Source organism: Coffea arabica, chromosome 10e, assembly GCF_036785885.1.
Source record: "Coffea arabica cultivar ET-39 chromosome 10e, Coffea Arabica ET-39 HiFi, whole genome shotgun sequence".
Lineage (NCBI taxonomy): Eukaryota > Viridiplantae > Streptophyta > Magnoliopsida > Gentianales > Rubiaceae > Coffea > Coffea arabica.
The window spans coordinates 8969019-8991402 of NC_092328.1; the positions used below are offsets into that span (position 1 = coordinate 8969019).

At 35.5% G+C, this 22384-nt stretch overlaps 2 protein-coding genes and 1 long non-coding RNA gene across 13 annotated transcripts; 1 reads left to right on the plus strand and 2 right to left on the minus strand.

Annotated features, from left to right (window-relative positions):
* Positions 1–696: 696 nt before the first annotated feature.
* On the minus strand, positions 697–6834 carry LOC113712597 (uncharacterized). Its single transcript, XM_027236079.2, has 3 exons — positions 6402–6834; positions 2924–3075; positions 697–1554 (listed from the first exon to the last, which is right to left on the minus strand). Exons 1-3 carry the CDS (start codon positions 6670–6672, stop codon positions 880–882), a joined length of 1098 nt encoding a protein of 365 aa, XP_027091880.2. The 5' UTR covers positions 6673–6834; the 3' UTR covers positions 697–879.
* Positions 6835–11499: 4665 nt separating this feature from the next.
* LOC113711227 (uncharacterized) lies at positions 11500–13692 on the plus strand. The gene is made up of 6 exons (XR_011822143.1): positions 11500–12042; positions 12124–12240; positions 12343–12422; positions 12847–12879; positions 13031–13144; positions 13318–13692. It is a non-coding gene; the product is annotated as an uncharacterized lncRNA (long non-coding RNA).
* Positions 13693–14558: 866 nt separating this feature from the next.
* On the minus strand, positions 14559–18978 carry LOC113710865 (uncharacterized). Of its 11 annotated transcripts, XM_072068120.1 has the most exons (8): positions 18528–18978; positions 18186–18256; positions 18020–18087; positions 15909–15952; positions 15735–15818; positions 15566–15661; positions 15376–15477; positions 14559–15037 (listed from the first exon to the last, which is right to left on the minus strand). In XM_072068120.1, exons 4-8 carry the CDS (start codon positions 15912–15914, stop codon positions 14909–14911), a joined length of 417 nt encoding a protein of 138 aa, XP_071924221.1. In that variant the 5' UTR covers positions 15915–15952; positions 18020–18087; positions 18186–18256; positions 18528–18978; the 3' UTR covers positions 14559–14908. The 11 variants fall into 11 exon arrangements, with proteins under 11 accessions (XP_071924221.1, XP_071924229.1, XP_071924223.1 ...); XM_072068128.1 differs by lacking the exon at positions 18528–18978 and having other exon boundaries at positions 14559–14918; positions 18186–18352; XM_072068122.1 differs by lacking the exon at positions 18528–18978 and having other exon boundaries at positions 15566–15638; positions 15913–15952; positions 18186–18347.
* Positions 18979–22384: the final 3406 nt, after the last annotated feature.

Below are 22384 nucleotides of genomic sequence, written 5' to 3' on the forward strand. Positions count from 1 at the left end.
GCTTTTTCTACTTAATGGTGTAGGAAAAGAATGAGTTTTTGTTTTCTTTTTTTTTTTTTACTTGTTCATTCCAAAACTTTGTCTCATAATCAACTTGAAACGTAATTTTTGAGGGATATCAGTCCATGAACATGAACCTTTAGAAACAATAAATATAGTGATCACAAGAACTACCAAAAAGAGAGCTACATGAGATCAATAAACAAAAAGATGTAAGAATTACCCTGTGAAGAGCTCATTGTAAAAAAAAAAAACTGCAGACCTCAGAACTCATCATTTAGGAGCTCCACCCTTAGACTTTGAGTGTACTTTTAGTCAACATTTTGTGTCGACTTGCATTAAAGAGAGAATGTGTGGACTTTAGTCTGACTTGCATTGATTCCCGATGCATAAGTTAACGGTCACGTGGGTTTCACCGTCCAAATTGAAAATTTTCCCGTTTTTTGACTAAATGTGGCAAAAAATAGTTAATACATGTACTAAATGTGTCTGGTCAAAAAGTTTGGGGACCAAATGTGTCTTAGTCACAAAGTTTGAGGATGAAAAATGGATTTTTCCCTTGGAAAGTAGGCCATTTTGGTTCTATTTTTATGCAAGACCTTGAGAAGAATGTGGTTTAGCAACTAACATATCAGCAGGAAAACGTCTCTGATCATAATATAAACATTTTAGCTTAAGAAAACAACCCATCTCTAGTTAGATGTAATAAAGATAAACCACCACTAGTACAAACTATTATTTAATTACATGCATGCATAAATAGCAAGTTTCTGAATAAATAAAAGAAGGGATTGCTAGTTTTTGATCTATTTCTCCTGTACATTTATCTGTCACATAATCAAGCACAATTCCTTGTTCTGATTATTGACTTGGTTAGAACTAAAGATCTTGCTTTGGCTTGCGGCTCAGTTCTGAGTAGTGACCACCCATAAGTTGCAAAATCTCTTCCCATAAACCTTCCGAGGAAGAATTTTGTGAACCCCCAAAGATTAGATTTGCGCTACATGCGGCAACGTACCAATAATCTGATTCAATCTCTTCCCTCAACTGCTCATGCTGCCACCCTGCATATCCAACAAAGAATCTGAAATCATGAGGCTTAAGCACTCCCTTTTTTACCAATGCAGAAGCTTCGTCCAAACTGTTTCGAGCACCAAAACAAACACCAGGTATCACCTCTTCAAAACCGTGGAGGTCTGAATTTTCCCCTGCTCTTAGCAGAAACATGCTTGCCTCGAGAGGCCCCCCAAAATGCAAGGCGCAATCAGCAAATGTTGTTTGCAGATCAAGATTAGTGGGTTTCATATGTTTGATCCTTTTGTGAAGGGGACGACTTATAACAATTCCAAATGGCCCTTCTTGTGGGTGTCTGGTTCCAGATCTGAGGAGGAGAACTACAGTTCTTTCAAAGGTCCGAACTCCATCAAGTTTTTCTGTAGCAACAAGAAGACAGCCATTTTCGGGTGCAGATATAGGGTGGGCCCACTTTTGAGGGAGAGTTTTGGGCCCAATAGACGCCTGGTCTTGCTTGTGATTGTCAGAGATGGTTTCATCCTGGCATAAAAATTTAAACAAGAAGCAATAAATAAACTTCAAATATAACAGTTAAATCTAGTAAGACCACAGTGCTCTCCTTTACTCTCAACTTGAATTTTTTAAGGGTATGCAAACGATTTCTACTCCTTGATAATGCAATTAAATATGCGGAATCTCCCAGCATGTGCAAAAAGATGGCATCAAAGTAGAAGGATAATTTCAACATGTAGAGCGACAGAAGTTTGCAATAGTTTATGATAAAAAAGAGCACAATTTTGGCAGCAAAATCCAATCTTCAAACTAAATTGTCAAAAGAATTATCACAGACTTTCAAAAGTCGCAGTCTCTAACTATCCAGATTGCTTAGGAGTTCCCATGAGGATACCAAATTTTCTTATAAATAGTACTTAAACAGATGAAAAACCATCCAACAATTAGTCAAGGATCAGAAACAACTTTGTTCTTCAATTCACAGGAAATGTATTAGAGGTGCAATGGAATCTATAGAAAATCCAAGATAGTACATATGATCAGACTTGACAAGCACATGTAATAGATTGATGCTGCAGATGTACGTGAGAGTCCAAAAAATTAACTGAAAAATTTGTTAAATTTGTTATGTTGAACACTCATAATTGAATTTTAGGTAATTTTATGATGAGTGATCAATCTAAATGCTCATTTAATCAAATGCACTAGGCAAGTTCATATTTACATAATGCCACTAAACATAAGTAGTCATGCTGCATTTAAACATGTACAAAACATCATAATATGAAAAGCCATGGAACAAAAAACCATTCAGGTAGAGATTTTTATGCACAATGCACTAATGACATGGCATGAGCAACAGCCAACTCCTCCAACATTGATTTTGAACACCTAGAAATAAGGGATAAAACATTCTGATAGTAAGTTAATCCAAATCACATTTAGTGCTGCGGGATTGTAATTATAGCACAAACAAAGACATTTTTTTCCCTACAAAGAAAATGAATAGCACCTCCATTTTAATGCCTTAAAACTCCAAAGCAGGCAACGGGTAATGACCAAGTATTAACCTAATGCTATTTATTATGGCTTCCCCACTCTAACAAAAGACTGATCTTGGAGATACTCTCCTCTGAGGTTTGATAATGGATTCAATCAAGCGGTTACTCTTCCAAACATCATGTGAAAGAGGGATCATATTATCACATGGATACTACCACGAGATCATTCAAACAAAGCGTGACATTGCTCACTTAAGATATAAGCACCACAAACTGTCTGGGAATCTCCAGAAAGATGCCAGCTTTATGAAGACATTCAAAAATTCTTTTCTTACTATTTTCAAATGGGTAGACAGTAGGAATATGTTGGAAGGATCTTAATTTAAAAAAATTACCTGTTCCTGAATATAAAGGCTTGCCCTGAACTCTCTCCAGTCCAGGGGTTTACGATGGGACTTCTGAGAACCAATGTCTTTTGATTTGTTACTTTCAGATGGATTACTTTCTTTCTGACCATCTCCTTCTGGTGATGATTGATTGTCATTCCCTGTATTAAAAGAAGTAAACATAGAATGTATAGTGTAAAAAATAAGGCATCTCATGGAGATAATTAGAAGCATGCAAGTTGTGCATGGTAGGAGAAAAAAAGCACCTTCAAATCGTACCAAAGTAGACAACAGCACAGAAATGAATAGACAACGAGGGTAAAAGAAATTATGGCATTTAAATTTTTCTATATCTTCTGGCTCAGGGTTTATTATCTATCTGCTATTTATTGTTTTGATTATTACAGTTTCTCTTTGCTTTCATTAGTAAATTGGGGGGAGGGAGAGAGAGAGAGATACAAACAGACACAGATAGATAGATAAACAAAGCTTTTTTTTTTTTTGGGGGGGGGGGGGGGGCGGAGTGGGAGACAAATAACAGTTGCTCAAATCGAATAAAAAATTTAGTCAAATTTTTTAATTTACAAAAAGAATTAGCACCGATAAGGAGTCTGCTGAATGTCGGCCTGATTAGCACTATGTCTATCCAAGATGACACTTGGCAAAATAAAAGTCTAAATATTCATTAAAATTACTAGAATTGAAGTTGAGAAACAAGTAATAATTAAAACTTTAAAAAACTGCGTAATTTTGTCATCGAGTACTGAGAAAAGCGTGCCGAAAAACATTCAAATTGTCATGCTTTGCTAAAAGTTATGATTATCCACATGATTTTATATATATAAAATGTACTTTGTGTTTTGCTTTAATTTTGTCAATCTCTTTGATACATTACTAATTGCTACTACTTTCTGAAACAATTACCAAGGAATGCATTTGGGATCCATGCAAGAAGAATCAAGGATTTCAATCTTGGCAAAATCCACAAAAAGAATACTGATTTTCAAACCAGAGAGACGATTAATGAGTTCACAATGTAAAGGAAGAAAAAACAGACACTAAGAATCACAAAAAAAAAAGAAAAAAAAATCTGTATCTACTTTCATCATGCTGAAATTTAATGTTTTCAAGACCATTTCTGCCCGAAATTTTTTCAGGTAAATGTTTATTGTATAAATTAACTGCAACATACCCTTTCCTGAAAAAAGAGAAGGAAGAAAAAAAGAAAAATGATGAACTACACAAAACAAGGGGCAGTCGACATCTCAAACTCAGTTTTCCGAGTCATTCTAATTCTTTCAGTCAAGCCTCAATTTATAGCAATCTAATTAAAGAAAAAGATAGAGAAGTATTCATGGATTCTTCATAAACCTTAGTTGGACTCGCTGTTACATGTGGTAACCCTTAATCAAAGCCCTATTTCACGTGCAAAACCTTTTCATACCTAGAGGTCTTGGAGTCTCATTGTCAGCATTAGATGAATTCAACCCATAGTTCAAAGTCTGTAATTCCACTTAAATGCCCCACCCAACCCTCAACCCGCCCCCCCCCCCCTCCCTCCAACAACACAAAAAAGGGGAAAAAAGGTCAAGGCTCAAAAGAAATGATGAGGAAACCATAGATCTTAAACCCTACTGCTAGCGAGATTAACTTCTTAGTATGCAAGACAGAAACGCATCACTTTATTTCAAAAGGTCCCTTCTTTTTGAAAGGGCATTAACATGAGAAATTATTGAATAGTTGCCATGTATGACACATGGTACCCGACTTCCAGTGGTTTATGTAAAACTAATACTTTCAGTGATGAAAGTTAGGTACCCACTGTCCTATCTCACAAGTACTAGATACTTATTCCAATACCCTTACTATTATATTTTTGAACAAATTAGTTGTCAATACAAGTGTTAATGGTCAAACTACGTTTCTACTATTGCATGACTACCTACAGCTTCTGCCTTATTAAAAACATTCAGTCTTCCCCCCTTTTACACTAACAACAGCTAGAGCTTATTTTCTCCAAAAGCTGCCATCCCTAATCCCCAGAAGAATAACCACGAGCATACCATTTAAAACTGCCTATCTATTTCTCTTTTCCACCTCAATATCATGACTAAGCATTTCAAGAACCCTTTTGCTAAAACATTATGTCCCAATATAACATCATTATGTCCCAGGCTTTTCTCTGTCACATTACACTTGGCCTATGTTAAGAGGAATCGAGTACGAAAGTCCCAATGACACGGCTACCCTAGGCCAAAATGAAGATCAGACACAGGTATGGTAGGACAAACTGAAGACTCCTATAATATAGCACTTGGCCACCAAAGTCTCACTGCACCTTCCTCCACCCAATACGTTCACCCCATTCAGAATGAGGGTTTAACTCCCAAAAGTAAATTTCCAACTTTGGAGCAAAAGGGAAAAAAAACTTTTCACATTAACAATTGATCATGAACCCCATTAGCACTTAAAGGGTCTCAATGTAATTTAAAAAAAAAATTACACTTTGAACTGGTAAACACCAATACTAATAACCTTAAAAAGCAAAATGATAAACAAAAAGCAGAAAGCAATCCAAATCCCCCTCTCTCAAACTTTCTTCACTTTCTAAGCCTTGTTATAAGTGCTAGCGATTTCACACTTTCAGTCATTATGCTTCTTTCACTTAGCTTATCTTACTAAAGGAATCCAATCAGGAAAATCAATTATAAAATTCTTGGATGTTAATCCACCCTGAACATGGTAATGGCTATAATAAAATTAGCATCAAATAAACCAAACAATTCTTGGATTCTTTCTACACCCTGAACATGGTTGTTTGTAATGTTGCTTTTCATAGATCACTGTCAAAGCGCAACCTCTAGCCCAATTCTTCACACACATAATTTTAGTCAAACCAATTCCATCCTAGAAGATTAAAAGCCAGCAAATACCCTTTAAAAACTGCCTATTTATTTCAATTCCTGTCTTGATTTTACGACTAAGCATCAAAAAACTCCATTGACAAGATTTATATGAGCTCATTGTGTCATATTTAGAACGGCCAACAATGTAGAATTCCAGCTTCCCCATACTACAGGTAGTCCAGAGTGTTGTCAGAGTTGGGGATCGAGTACCACAAGAAATTTTCAATTCTCGGGCTATGAAAACTGAAGAAAGCTTCAAGATTTACAGCTGAGGATAAACTCATCGGGGCTATGAAAACTGAAGAAAGCTTCAAGATTCACAACTGAGGATAAACTCATCAGCACTTGAAAGATATAAAAATTAGCATAACCACACGAATTACCCTGCACACCAATACTCATTTTTCTTAACAATTTAATATACAATGCATTTATAAATTTGTCAATTATACAACAAAACCAGCAAACAATGCCAAAATAGTAAGCACAATACTCCACAAGTAATTGACGCCATAAGAAGCAAAACAAATTGCAGAAAAGAAGGAAGAAGAAGAAGAAGGAAGGAAAGGAAGAATCTTTACCATAAGAAGAAGAGAAATTATCAGAACTACTATTACTACTATCGCTGTTCTTCTTCCCCATGGCTCTGACCATTAAGGATTGGTATCCACAAGGCCTTTTTCTCGAGACCCTGATCTCAACAACCCTCAAAGTCCCACAAGCAGAGGAAATCCCAGCAGCCATCACACTTCTTGAGCTCCATTTGGAAAAGGGCTTCTGAGGAATTGAATTTCTCAGCAGAAAAGGTCCCCTATTGCTTGTATTCTTCACATTAATGGACCATAGATCCATAATTCCCGCAAAAATTCAAAACCCTCTTTCTTTTCCTGTTTCCTATCTGAGTTTTTTCCGGGGAATCCAGAACTCTTGGAGATGATGATCTTTAGGAACAGGACGTTATGGACAATGATGATGAGAAAAAAGAAGATGAACAAATGGAGTGAAAAAGACAGCAAGAAAGAGGGAGTGATATCACTGATCTGTTGACAGAATATGCTTAGTCTCTTGGGCTCTACAGTGTAAGGGGTAGTGGGGTGTGGGCTCTACCGAGGAAGATAGGGTAGTGGGGTGTGGCTGGGCTGAGGTGTGCTGGACGGCTAGGACTAATCTTCTTGATGATAAGAAAACAAGCCCATCGGGAATCGAATCACCAGCACAAGTACTATCAGTCCTAATCCAAGGATAAAAGGCCTGGGCTTGTGTGGTGTCCAAGAAAATGTGTGGTGAGCACCTCTCAATTATTTGGATCTAAAAGTAGGGCAGTGGGGTTTGGCTGGGCTGAGGTGAGCTGGACGGCTAGGACCAGTCCTCTTGATGATAAGAAAACAAGGCCATCAGGAATCGAATCACTAGCACAAGTACTATCAGTCCTAATCCAAGGATAAAAGGCCTGGGCTTGTATGGTGTCCAAGAAAATGAGTGGCTGACTACCTCTCAATTGTTTGGATCTAAAAGTAGGCCTGGGCTTATGTTTGGACTGGTTTTTTTATTCTAAATTTTTTAATTAAATCCCATGTTTTTGAGCTTGAAAAATGGAGCATGCCTTCCCAAAATGAGCTCTGTTGAAGTTCCTGGTTCTTCCAAATCCGAGGGCACTTGTTAATTAGGTAGACAATGCTTCACCAACAGTTATTGGGTCAAGTAACAAAGAGTTTGATATCCTTTAAGTATGATATTGGATACGAGTCTTCTATATGGAGAAAATAATGTTAAAAAAGCTATTTTTGAAAGGGATTCGACAATGCTCGTCTCCAAATGCGGTCACTGGACACTGTACGATTTACACATGAAACAAAAAATTGAGAAAATACTTTTTTTTTCTTGTATTTCCTAACCACCAAAATTTCCTATAAACAGAAGATGGCAGTTTGGCGATATAAACATGGACATGTTGGTACAGGAGTTGCTTCCATCTCAGGTTTGAGGACATTATAGATTTTTGGGCTTTTGAGCTCATTAAGTTGTCCAAAGCATGAAATTTTGTCTGCGGCTTGCCAAAAATGTAATCCCAAATATTTTCTCTATGACCACATTCTTTCTTTGAGAATTGAGACTCAAAGCTTATAACACTGATCTTCCTTTTTTAATGTACCTTGAACATTTTTGCTTAAAGAAATTGAGTATTAGATGCATTCATCTGGTGCCTAGTTCAATTATGATAACTTAGAAGTCTGAAGGCGTTGTTCAACATTGAATTACTCCTCCTAAGTGGCCCCATATAATATTGACAAATTATTCGGATGGCCACTAAACTTTTGCAATCGTTGAGTTTTGGTCATTGAACTATTAAAAGTCTAGTTTTGATCACTGAAATGTATAAAGTTAAGATTCGAGATCATTCCATTAGATTTAGTCGTTAAGTATGCCAGATTTGAGTATCGGCATAATTCCCAAGACAAAAAAGGGACAATTTAGGAAGTTCAAGAGGGAACATTATTCAAGGGGCAATTCAGAAAGTTCATCGGGAAGAACAACTTTGGCAATCCCAAGACATTGGACCACACACGAAGGAGGATTTGGATCACCATTGACATCAATCTCCTGCTCAGGTTTGCCAATGCAGGAAGCAAATGTATCCTTTTTCCTCCTCCTTTTGCGGATGTGACGCGGGGTAAGAGGTACCAGCCAAGTAAAATCAACATGAATCCTGAAGCAGAAGACCCAATTATAAGCAGCAATTCACGCAATTGCTGTTGGTGCTTCGGCTTCATCTCAGGCGAAAATTGGAGCCCATAAATATCCCAGCAAGAGTTGTTCTGGCAGAGGGAGCAAGCCGTGCAAACCTTGTCAGCATCCTCAGTACGAGCACTCGAAGTGAAAAAATCCTGCGGAACAATTCTGCGCACAAGGAGAACAAATCTTGAGATCTTTCCGAGCACACTAGTTGGTCAGATCTAGCTCATTGAGAATGCTGGCGTTGAAGGCAAATTTTCCTTCACCATAAGTAGCAGGGCTGCATAATCCGGGACTGCATAACTGCAACGGAGGATCATAATCTAAAGGTGGAGTACCATTTGCAAACTAACAATCAAGTACTAGATTAGCCTCCCTGATGCCGCAGGTAACAAAATCTGTGGAAGCAAGGGTAAGAAAACCAGAACTCTTTGGAGACCAAAGACGAATTAAAGTTCCCCCAGCATTCAAGTTCGTGATCATCTTCTTGAATCCCACAAAAATGTTTTGCTCCAGCTACCACCGAAATTAAGCGAATCCCATCTGGTAGAATGCCAAAAGAATCATTATTACCCCATCAATTGCCTCCCTGATTTGCCCTTTTCTTTTGTTTTGGGAATTGCATGAGCACTCAGATCTTGCATACTTAATGATTAAATCTAACGGGGGTAGCCTTAAATATTAACTTATACATTTCAGTGATCAAAATCAGACTTTTAATAATTCAGTGGCTAAAACTTGACGATTGCAAAAGTTTAGTGGTCAATCGGATAATTTGCTCTATAATATACTAAGATTCATCTGCCTAAAGTAAATGAGAAATTGAAGGGCTAGTTCTGGAATCTTAAAAACCCTTGATAGTTATTAAGACCTTTGTCTCTAGCTCTGAATTAAAGTCGGGACAACAATTTAGGCAAAATATGATGAGCAAAGCTGGAGACAGGATCATCCATCAGGTAGTTGGATATTATGAAAATGAGAACCATTAAGATGAATAGAAAAGAGCAAGAAGATACACATTGATCTATCCAACTTAAAAATTTTGGACCAAGATCCAGACACTTTTTTTAATCTTTTTTTAATATAAGTGGATTGTTTTAAATCCGAAACCTCTCATTTACAATCTTTTTTTTCCGTACTATCCAACCCATCTCTCTCTCCATTGAGACGCCCCATGATCATTAAAAAAATAAAAAAAAACATTCCATTCAATCGTATGCAAAGAAAAAAAAAATAAATCTTTCCTACCATTCGAATAGCTCAAAATATTTTGAATAGATTATGGGCAGTCCGTTTGCCTGGAACACGGGCGGCGAGTGTGGAAGCAATAATTTTACTGAGAATAGCCTTAGACACACGCACACACTACTTGGTATAGTACATTATCCAGAAATTGGACCCTAAATTACAAAAGGATTTTATTGCTTCATATTTCAAAGGTTATTAATACTTTATTTTACGAATGCCAATGACGTCAAACTCAATGTTTTAGTTTGACTAAGTACGAGTTCTAAAAATTTTTAAGGATGTATAATTGCTTGAGAAAATAAATTTGTACATGTGGGCCTCATTCGAACATGTAACATAGGTAAAATTTGTGGGGATGTGTGAGAAACATCTTTTAAAAGAAAATAAATAAAAGCACTGATTATTAATTAGGTTCTTTTCGAGCACACAATAGAAAGTAGACCATTTGTTATTTTACATGTAAAAGTTTAAAATTGTAACTCTAAAATACATGTAATTTGTTGGGTGGATGATAATGTTAAAAAGTGTCATATTGAATGAACAACCCTTCTTTTTCAAAGTGTTTATCACCGAATGAAAAAAAAAAAAGAACCATAAATTCACTTGGTACAACAATTATGAAAGACGATAAAACTTAATTAATTCTTTAATTAATTCTTAAATATATAGAATATAGAATTCGAGGTAGGTGAGGTTAGATTTCTGTAACTTAAACTCCAAAATGCAAATCGCTCTAAAGATCAGCTTTAGGTTCAATAGATGTGTCCAAGTCCAAATGGCCGACAAAAAATCAGGAAAGGAAAAAGAAAAGAAAGTGTCACTACAACAAAAATGGTCTTTCCTGACATATCTGTAAGGACACTTGTTGGTTTGTGTCATTATAGCACTCCTATCATGACACTTATTAGCAATTCAATAATATATACTCTAATTTTTTTTATTTTATTAGATATAAAAATAATAATGTGCCTTGAGACTATCTAACATGACACTTGAGAAAATATGAGATACACCAAAAAAAAAGAAAGACACTAAACGGCATCATTTGATTTTGGCGGAAGATTCATTCGCCCTAAAACACTCAAAAATTTCATTCTGCCGGCCAAAACACTTACTCAAAATTTTCATTTTCCAGCTCCACCATTTCCAGCCACCCTCTCTCTGTCTCTCTATCTCTCTGTTGTCAGATTCCGATGTAGTTGGTGGGAAAAATGGGTAGCAGCCAAGCAGCAGTTTCCATGAAACTTCAACCGTGGCTCCCTCAGGCAGCTAACAGCAGCATCAGCAACAAAATCTCTCTCGAAGGAAACCCACTTCCGGGTCATCATCATCTTCTTCTTCGAATTCGGCTCAACAAATTTCTCCCCCGACTCGAATAGTTTATCGAGAATTGTCTTCCAAGTCCAATCTCAATTTGCCCTTTTGGCAAACTACCTGGTTCATTGGCTTACTTTTACTAATGGCAATCTAGTTTTTCGGTCTCGCCATTTTCCTTTTTCTTACCCTTGACTCCGATTTCACCTCTTCCCCCATCTCTACCGCTTCCGAAGGCATCCAGGTAAGCCAAAAGCCCACTTACTACTTCAAATTCATGGTTTTTACGTTCCTGTAGTTGCACAGATATGCGGTGCATCTTTGTGTGTGTGTGTGTGTGTTTTTCCCCCTATTTGTTGAAATTGTACGCGGAAAGTTGTTTTATAGTTATTTTTGGTTCAAAATTTTGACCAAGTTTGTGCTATTATAGGCATGTGATGGTTATAAATTACAGCGCTTCAGAGGTTTATAAGCTAAAAGAGAACAGGGAAAGAGGAAATGGAGTTGTTTGTGTAGAATTAGTAATAGCCTTCGACATGTTTGATGAAATGCCTCGATAATCTTTGTTGAAAATCTAGCTGGGTATCAGTTAAAAATTGCTATTTGGATTTTTTAAAGAGTTGATTTATGAATTAAATTTGATTTTTTTTCCTGTTTTATAGTTTGAGGTTTCCGTTGTGTGGCGAAAATAAAAAATGGTGTATGATGCTTTGAGTTCTAATAGTTGTATAATGGGGCTTTGTGCTAAGTCATTCTTATTTTGTTCGGCATCTGTGATTTTGGTAGATTACTTATGGGTCAGTGATCAAGTTGATGCATGAGAGAACAAAGTTTAGGCTGCATTCGCATGATGTACCATATGGCTCTGGTAGTGGGCAGCAATCCGTCACTGGTTTTCCCAACGTTGATGACTCAAACAACTATTGGGTATGTTTCTTTTTCTAGTATCTATTTTTTCTAGATCATCATAATTTTCTAAGTTTAGGTATGATTAAACTTGGCTTGCAGATTGTTAGACCCGTACCAGATACCAACGCCCAACAAGGGGATACAATCAAAGGTGGTACCATCATCAGGCTGCAACACATGAGGACCAGAAAATGGTTACATAGCCACTTGCTAAATGTAAGTCTTACTATGATGCCTATTGGCTTCTAATGTATCAAACCAGCAACTGATACTCGATCGTACCTCTTTTGATCACTTGTGCTTTTTCATACCAAAAAGGTACCCAGCAGACCTGTTCGAAAGAGCTGAGATCAACTCAGTTTTAGACTGGCATCACGCCAATCTACGACATAGTTCAGGTGCCCATCTTAAGTTTTGGCTCTCTATTAAATTATTACTAATCTAGCTGTACATTATTAGTTTGTCTTCCCTTATCAAGAGAATTGGGATTTGTCCAGCGATGTCTAGATATAGTCATTCCAAGTTTCATTTTCAGTATTTTGCTTATAAATGATACATTATCATCAATATTAATGTTGTACTCCTTGATGCATGCGCTTATTTTTCTTACAGCTGGATTAGTCTTCCATAGCAAATGGATCTTTTTTGAAGTCATTATGATCTCATCCCATGAAATAATTTTACCTTTCTTTGTTATTTGATTGTTGCCTATGAACATTTTGTGTGCTTCCAGTTAATTGATCTTTAGGAGAGTCATTCTAGATTTATTGTCCCATAACAATCTTTAGCTAATATATTACTGGTTTTCTTTTGGGTTGGCAGACCACACTTTTGGATTACATCAGGAAAAACAAGGTATGAATCGATTATTTTTATTAATGTTCACATTGAGGTACATTATTTGTAATGCCATTATGATTTGATGACTTTAGAAGAAGTACCTTATTCTGTCTTATGTTATGATACTTGAATAGCTGGGAACTAAATCTTAGACAACCTACTGTAGGTGGCAGCATCTGAAACATGTGGAATTACTCAAGGCATGAGGGCATACAAGGTACAAGTACCTTTTGATGGCAAGCCACAGACTTGTGTTTTCCTTGACACTCCTGGACATGAGGTAATTAATGATGTAGCACTGGTTCTAACTTTTAACTGCTTATTCATGCAAGTTTTTTTTTCTTTTTTTAAAATTTTTATGTCAAATGCTCTTCTTGGAGATTTTGCAGACATATCTTAAAAGGCCTTTGTCAAGATGAATTATCTAACATAACTGTAAAAATGGTTGGATAGGCATTTCGAGCAATGAGAGCTCGTGGAGCCAGAGTAATAGACATTGCTGTTATTGTAGTTGCTACTGATGATGGAATTCGACCTCAAACAGAAAAGGCCATTGCTCATGCCAAAGCAGCTGAAGTGCGAATTGTTATTGCTATAAACAAAGTGTGCTTGCATTTATTCTGAGATTTTCCACTGTGTGTTGGCTTGTATATCATTTAGTCTCATTTGCATTCTGCTTTTGATGTATGAAACATGATGACAAATCTCCTCTTGCTTATAGGAGTTGGCATTTTCAGTTCTCATAATCACAGTACTGCTCAAGTTTGATGTTTCTAGATTTTTGCATCATAGCATATTATCTTATATGCATTCTGTTCTTTGGGATAATTTTAAAAGTCCTTTGGGTTTCTGATTGACGGAATGTATAGCAGGGAGCATTACCTGCAGGTTGCTTCTCTCTCAAAAAAAAAAAAACTCCTGACAATTAAAAGTGTCAGCATAGAATTCGATATTCTAATGTTGTACTATACCTATCCTGACACTTTCAATTATCAAGAAAAGGGATTTTTGTTGGCAGATGGGATGTTATAACAGCATAGTTTTCCTGACATATTGAATAGTACGAGTCTATCCCCACATTGGAAGGGACAACACTCGCCCTAGGTGTGAGGATAGATAAAGTGTCAGGTTAAATTATCTATACTGACACTTTTAAATGCCGTTAAAAGCCATTTTTGTTGTAGTGTGTAAATCAGTCCAACTAATTATTATTTTTATGAAAAGGTATCTTTTATTGAGAAATATATATATATATATATATTTATATATACTAGAGATTTTCAATACATTGTGCCGAAAATATTGAAGAATTTCCCGGTATTCTCATTTCTCTAAACAATGATATGTAAATTCTTGCCAAGTTATATGTAGTGTCCACGCAAATGCATAACTTGTAGAACTGAAGAATTGAAGTAACTGTTAACTTAATTGGATTGCTAATTAAGCTGTTTAATGGGCGAGACCACAGTGGTAAAGTTCACTAAAAATTCTATCAGGAAGACATGTTAATTTTTGCTCCTTATATTTTAGACATCAATCAATTACTTCTCATATTGGCTGGCAAGGAAGAACCCTAAGAAGGGATGTAAATCTTATGCCATTCTGAACCATAATGAAGTGCTTGCATACTTTCACATAAACCACGAAGAGTCCGGACAAAGGAGCACATATGCAATATGAAAAATAAACATGAATGAAGAACACAATAAACGTAAATTAATTAAGTCACAGTACAGAAGAGTCTCTCTCTCACACATTTTTACGATAGTTTGTACAGCTCCAAAAAGTATTAGAAGGAAAAAAAAATTCAAATCTTGGGCTAATTCAACCATCTTGGACTTTAAATTATCAAATATCCATAACAAAGATAGTTAAACAACACCACAACAAATTAACTGAATCGTAGAACAATAGTTCATAACTTCACAAACACTTTGAAATTCCTTACAGCCCCAAATGTTTGATGCCAACAAGTGTCACGTTCATTCCAGTCCCAGACGGCGCCATGTGGACAATGGCTTTCATATAGCACTTTGAAATTCCTTTAGAGAGTCCTAACAATGTCAGCATTGATATTAAAAAGGTCATCTTTAGTCATTGCTGGTTTCCTAGGAACTCCAACAGGAATGATCACAAGATGCGTGCGAGTAAAGGTATCCTCCAATTGCTCTTTCTTTACAAAACCATGCAATTAGAAATGTAAACCATACATTAGTAACAAGTAACTTGAGGGTATTTGTTGGGTAACGCCAAAATACCAGCACCTTGCACACTGGTTTTACAAAACAGTAATGCCAGCTTCAATATCACTTAACAATACTCTGCTAGTCAAGTGGCACACATGAAATTTTAAGGTATATCTCAATTAGCTAGGACTATCTACTTGAAATCAAGAAAAAAAAATTACCTCAAAGAATCAATTCATTCACTCACCAACTAAAGGCAAATCAAACCATAATAAATAGCATTTTAAGAACCACAAACACAAATATTTAAATTGCAAAATGTTACCTTCTTTTGTGGGGTTTTGGTAGGTTCTTCCTCATCCTCAAAAGTTTCTTCTTCATCTTCGGAAGATGATTCATCTGAGCTGCTTATCTTTGGTTGCACAGGCTGCCAAAGTTAAATTCAAGCATTGAACATATAAGTGAAATGTTAAGGTCCCACAAAAGTCAATGCGATTAATAATATATGTTGCTACCTTGTTTGCCTTTGGTGGTTCCTCATCTGAACTTTCCTCTTCATTACTACTTTCTGTTTTCCCGCCTTTAGCACTGGATTTCAGAACACCAGTGGGCTAGAGAACCCCACAAAGAAATAATTACAAAAGCCAACGGATATGTTAAAAGGCAACAAAATGCATACCATACCAAAACTTTACTCTTCCTTTTCTGAGGCTCCTCATCTTCACTTTCCTCATCAGAAGTGTCTTTCTCGCTACTATCTTTATTCGCCTGCACTTGCAAAGCTAAAATAAAAATACACCTGATACCAGTCAAAAAAGCATGTCCTCTTTAAAAACTTTAAGCATGTGAAGCTATTACTTGCATGTTTTTCGCTGCAGAGGATGGCCTCTTAGGAGAAACAGCTTTAGGAGGTGGTGACAGCCATTTGATAAAGTAGCAAAACAAGGAAATATCAGGAGTTAGAAAAAAAAATGTAGAAAGAACCATAATACCTCTCTAAAGGAATATATGTCGTCCATATTTAGAACAAAATGTAGAAAGAACCATAATACCTCTCTAAAGGAATATATGTCATCCATATTTTTAATGAAGCCTCAGCATTGTAACATTCATCAAACCACTCATCTACTAAACTAAAGCCTTTACTTGCATTCCTTTTTCTTTTCATTTTAATGAAAGTAGGAGTAACGAAATGTGACTAATGATAGCTACTGAAGAGAGTAAAGCTAACTTTTATATATATGAAATCCAAACTGCTAGATATAAGGAGCTGACCAAGAGATACAAATGTGAGACTAATTATTTGACACTGTCATATTCAACGAATCAAAGTGATTAAATAATAAAAGGCACGAGGTGAGAAAGAAAAGTGATATAAGCATAGATTCAGTTATGACAATAGAAAGAAAGTGATATGAACATAGATTCAGTTATGACAATCTCCAGGGTGTAGTCAAGCAAAGCAAGATTTAAGCACAAAAATTGGAGGATGTAGTGAAGGAATAGAAGAAATGATCTTGCATTGAAGCAATTCCTTAATACAAATCTCTCAACCCTAAACAAAAGCCTCTTTAGCACCTCTTTTAAATTGTGGCTAAACCCCTGAACAAAGTTGATAACCAAAATAAAGTATAGAAGAAAGGTATAAGTCAATGTAAAGCTATAAAAATTATCGAATATGTTTAAACTATACTCACAAGGGAAAAAAACTAAAAAAAGAGAAAGGTATGTTTAGGCACACTTTGAATGAATGTCAATATGCTAAGGAGAAAAGCAGCTGAAATATTAAGAAATACCAGAATGGACATATCAATAATTTCATCCACAAATTTCAATGCCGAAATTCAACCAACCAGAAACACTAAATCAGGACAGTAGATATAAAACCAACATCATGTATATAGTAATTTAAAACTGCAATAGTAGACCTAGATTCAATTTAATGCCAGAATATCACAAAAACTTTTCCTCAATAAAGATGTGAATTTTATGCGATCAACTTCTCATATTGTGGATTTAATATTTGAGAGTTCTGTGGAACAAGAAACATTGCCTCTAGAAATAACTTTCAGGAACTAATATTCTACGCTTTTAAGCCAGTCACAAAAATTGCTAGAAACTCAATATTAGAATTCTCTGTTTGAAATTTTGTTTCTTCTATCGCCTACCTAACCTTTGTGAATAATATCTCTAATGTGGGGCAAAATTTTAATGTGTAAGACTTTATCTTTTATTCTCATTTTGATAAATGGGATTTTAGCATGGTTTTCTTGTATCTTTAATACATGGATGGCGGTATTCATTCTGATGCCTTTACATAAGACTGGAACTTAAGCTTGAAGTTAAGGTTGAGAATTTAATTTGTTTTAGCTTAGTTATCTCTATTTAGCAAGTGATGACAACGTTTCTTGGTTAATTAGTTGTAGTGTATTACTAATAGGAAAAGAAAAAGTAAGAAAGTGTATGAGAACTATGTAAGATTCTTTCTCTAAAGCATTTATAATTTCCTTTTTAAACTTCCTCTCTCTTTACTGTGACGTGATTGTTTCTCCAATTTTATTTACTTATTTATTTTTAATTTTTAAAGAAAAAACTGGAAATATGAGATACATAGTGCCTTAGCTTTTCCTATCTCGTCTCTTTTTGTTCAACAAAAGATTATGTGAACATCTTTCCCATTACTTTAGAAGCAGATGCACTATTATTTCCTGTTGTTATTAGTAATGATAGCTAATGGTTTAGTACTCTTAAACTTTTCATTCTGTCACCCTAGGGTGCATGAAAATGTGAATTTTATGCAATCAGCTTGTTGTAACATGTAACAAGAACCCTATAGACTTTTACTGTTAAATAGCAGAACTTACAACCTATGGACTTAATACTCGCAAGAGAACTTACAACTACTAAGAAAAAAATGTAAGGAAAAAATATTCAGTTGACAAGTAATAAGTGAAACCAAACGAACTTACAACTGAAATCTATGAACGCTAAATCAGAAGCTCTTCTGCACCAATTCTTTGAAAGTGCAATTAAACCCCTGAAGAAATTTGGCAACCAAAATGAAAAGTATATAGATTATCCAATCTCTTGAATACTCATACGGGAAAATATTACACAAAAAAAATGAGTACTTACCTTTAGTAGGAAACATTGCAGAGGAAAAGGAGGAAGAACTGTAGAGTTTTTTATGAGCAGTGTTTGTGTTCCTGATGTATATAGAGACACAAATTTTATTAGTTGTTTGGAATTTTTCTTTCACTGTCAATAATTTGCCAACTGGCCAACAAAAAGGAAAACAAAAGGACAAATCTATATCCCTAGAAATGGTATTAGCCGTCATGAACACAATAGATAATGACGCAAAATGGATGAGTTGTTAGAGATTTTTCTTCTCACTCTTGATAATTTCTCAACTGGCAGACGAAAACAAAGGCAAAAGGACAAACCTATATTCCTAATAATGGGTAGAAATCATACCTCATACTTGATTTTTGTGGAGCAATCCCACAGTTGGGATATGGATAGGCAGCCATAATTGACTCTTTGTGGAACAATCCCACGGTTGGGATACGGATGAGCAGCCATAATTTGGGAGAAAAGATCGTCAAATTGTTGACCAAGTGCTAGAGCAGTTCAATTGGTACTTTTGTTTGTCGGAACCAGAAAGAAAATGAAAGAGAGAAAGGAAAGGAAGCAGAGAGAGAGGAACAAAGGAGAAAAAGTATAGTTGAACATGAAGACAAAACGAAATCTACAAACATGCTTCTTCTGAAGCAAAAAGAAAACGAAGCGGAACCACTGGCAAAGAAAAGAAATGGAAAACAGAGAGAGAGAAAGAAAGAAGAAAACAAAAGATGATGGGCTAAAATGAAGCAGAAAGGGACTGTTTTGCTTTCCTGCCACATCGGTGAACTTCCATTTTTTTGTTTGACTATTTGACTTCTTGTCTCTCACAACGGAGACAAAGGAGAAGTGGAGAACAACAGAATTGATGGCAACTACCGCTTTCTTTGGTCTAAGAAAAGAGGGGAAGAGACGGGAAAGAAAGCAAAGACCATTCGCGAAAAGTCAAAAATAGCCCTCAACAGTTAGTTACTGTTTTGGGGCTAGTTATTTTTATCTGGGTAAGGTAGTAATTTCATGTAAAAAAACAAAAATGACCTCAACAGCGATATACTGTTTGGAGAAGTAATCACCGTTCCCGAGACATAAACGGAAGGAAAATTTTCTTCCACCCCTGACATCACCACGTGGCTCAATGTGGAAGTAGAAATCTTAACTCTTTCTATATATGTAAGATAAGATAAGATATATATATATATATATATATATATATATATATATATATATACTTATTAAGTCAGCTCAAAGACTGGCTGAAGAAAAATCAGAGCATTAAATCCATATACTACAATTAGGAATTGACTTTTCACAATAGCTTGAACCAAGATAAGGCTAAGGGCACTTCTCTTGGATGATTTCAATCATGAATGAAAGTATTTGCTCGTTTTATCCAAAAAAGAAAAAAGGAAAAAGATAAGGCTAAGGCGGCCAGTCAAGTCAGTACAACAACACTTGGTAAAACGCCATTTTTTCCCATACCCTCTCATTATCCAAGATATTAAATTTAAAAGTTCAGTTATAAGGTTGAATGATTTATATCCTTTTAACAATTTTTAATTGGGTAAGATACCAATGGGAGAAGTTGAAAGTGTTAAGAGGAAACACCTCGAGAGAAAGAATGGTTAAGGACTCATGAAAGGCCGTTAGTGGATAAGATGGAGCCTAAACCCCAACATTAAAATGAAATAAAAAAGAAAAGGAAATTCCAATATTTATGTTTTTTTGGGTTTTATTTTTTGGGCGAGGGTTGGCGGGTGGGAAGAAACTACTGTAAGCCCAATCTAACTAATTTATGAAGGATAGTAAATGCTTGATCTATATATGGCCGTGGTTCCAAAACCATAGATTCAGTTTAAAAATCAATGGTTCTAATTTTTTATGAAAGTTGGAACCTGAACTAGCCCTTATAGGGATGTTATAGTTACGATTCTCAAACCTCTAGTTTCAGACTAATTTCAATTCCAATTTGATTTTAGTTACGGTTTCGATTCCTTCTTGTTATGGTTCCAGTTTTTTTAGTTATGTTTAAACATTTGTTGTTAAAAAAATTAATTCTAAAAAAATATGGAAATCAATGTAGGAAAAAATAAGAATTGTATAGTATTATCATGTGCAAGGAAAAAAATAATGCAAATTTTATTTTAAAAAATCTCATTGTTGATTAGATTGGATTCGTCTTTAACTTAATTTAGTTATGAGGTATAGACTTACTAATGAGATGTGATAAGAGGTTGTTGGGTTAGGATTGAGGCTATTGGTGTTGGGTATTGATTATTGATATTGAACTCTAAATTGACCAAATAGGTTTAGGTAGCAAGTATTTTTCAAACGGTTTGAATGCATCCTAAACCATCAGTTCCAATTCTAGTTCAAAGTTTTAGTGAACCTGAACCTTGAGTTACAGTTATGGTTTCATTCCAATTTTCAAAATCCAGTTCTGATTTCAGTTCAACAAACCGCGGATCCAATTCCGATTCAGATCTAAATTGTGGCCATCTCTAACTTGATCTGGATGGAGTTCTTGAAAAAGATTGAAAGTCAAGTTTTGATTCAAATCTAAATTCCGATTCAAATCGGAATTGGAATTGGATCCGCGGTTCTAATCATTATATTGCTACTTTGACTTTCAATCAAATCAAAATTTGAAAGGTATAATATCTGCATAATATATTGTTCTTTGTTGATGTTATTTGATTATGAATTTTGTTCACACAGTATTTAGTTTCAAATTACCCTTCTAGCAAGTGATTTTGCAAACGCATTTAGACGTAAAAAATGATTGGGTATTGTAAAGTTAAAAAGTAAATAATTCTTAAATGGGTAATTAGATTACCTAAATCTATTTTAACCACCAATTTATAATCATTTAATATAAAAATATGAACGGATTTGTTCAACTATAACCAGTATCCAATAACAGTTTGCCCAAATTCATCCAACTGACTCGTATTAGCTCTTCTTCTTAGGATGTTTTTTCCTTAAGGTTTTCACAATCATAATTTTAAAATCGGAATTTACAAAGGGTGGACAAACTCTAGGAAACACTACTATAAATATTCGAATCTACCATTTTGTTGGAAAGTATGTGGACAAGATAAATGAGGTAAGGTGCCTTGAAAGTATAGGATAGATTCAAAATCACCAGAGGTATATTCACAATCATTATCAGATCTAAAAAGCTTTATAGTTTTAGATAACCGAGTTTGCACCATTGCATTAAATTCACAAAAAATGGAGAGGAGTTCAGAACGGGATTTTAAGAGATAAATCCATGTATATCGGAAAAAATCATCAATAAAAATAATAAAATAAGGAGAACCCCCCATAGTAGGAATTGAAGTTGGACCCCAAACATCATAATGGACCAAATCAAAAGATGCTAAAACATGAGAATCACTCTTATTAAAAGATAAAGCAGATTATTTTGCCAATTGACATGGCATACACTCGAAAGATTCAGACTTGACAATCCCTAATCTACCATCAGATATTAAAGCTTTTAATCTAATAGGAGAGAGATGGCCTAATCTGAAATGCCATATGGACATAGTAGGAGCACCAAGTGCACAAGAAGGTGAAAGACGTGTCAATTCGAACAATCACCCAATCTTACGTACGGTCCCAATTATTGTTTTCGTCAGTGGATCCTGAATAAGACAACCAGCACCGGGAAAATAAGATGTGAAGATCAAGGTCACATAATTGGCCAAAAGAAAGAAGATTGAGAGACAATTGAGGAACAAAATAGACATCAGATAGAGAAATATAATTAGATGAGATGGTGCCAGTATGTATAGCAGGTATAATAAAACCATTAGTTGTGGAAATGGAAGTAGGTTGCGAAGATAAGGATTTTGAGGAAAAAGTTAAGATTTATTGGTCATATGGTTATAACATCCAGAATCAATGAGCCATGAAGAGGTACCTGATGTGGCAGAAAAAGCACATGCAAAACGTTGAACAGTGTGAGTAAGAACTTGAGAAACAATGGCCTCCAAATCAGCAGCAGAAAGAGCAAAAGAAGCAGCAGGAGATACAGGTCCAAGAGGTGTGGCAGTAGTAGACTTAGCAAGAGGGTAGGTTATATCAGTGCTTGCTGCAGTGTGAGGAGAAGAGTTCCAAGTACACTGTTCTTGACCTCCTTTTTTACGTTGAAGTTTATGGCACTTAGAAATAGAATGACCTAAACGGTGACAATACCTGCACTCAAT

Bases quoted from the DNA above. Each gene is read 5' to 3' on its own strand.
- LOC113712597 (XM_027236079.2), bottom strand. From the start codon at position 6,672: ATGGATCTATGGTCCATTAATGTGAAGAATACAAGCAATAGGGGACCT. The intron at 3,076-6,401 runs GTAAAGATTCTT...CTTTTAATACAG, and splicing joins TAATTTCTCTTCTTCTTATG to GGAATGACAATCAATCATCA. The intron at 1,555-2,923 runs GTAATTTTTTTA...TTTTTATGCCAG, and splicing joins GCCTTTATATTCAGGAACAG to GATGAAACCATCTCTGACAA.
- LOC113710865 (XM_072068120.1), bottom strand. The intron at 15,478-15,565 runs GTAGCAACATAT...TAACTTTGGCAG, and splicing joins AACCACCAAAGGCAAACAAG to CCTGTGCAACCAAAGATAAG. The intron at 15,038-15,375 runs GTAACATTTTGC...GGTTTTGTAAAG, and splicing joins CCAAAACCCCACAAAAGAAG to AAAGAGCAATTGGAGGATAC.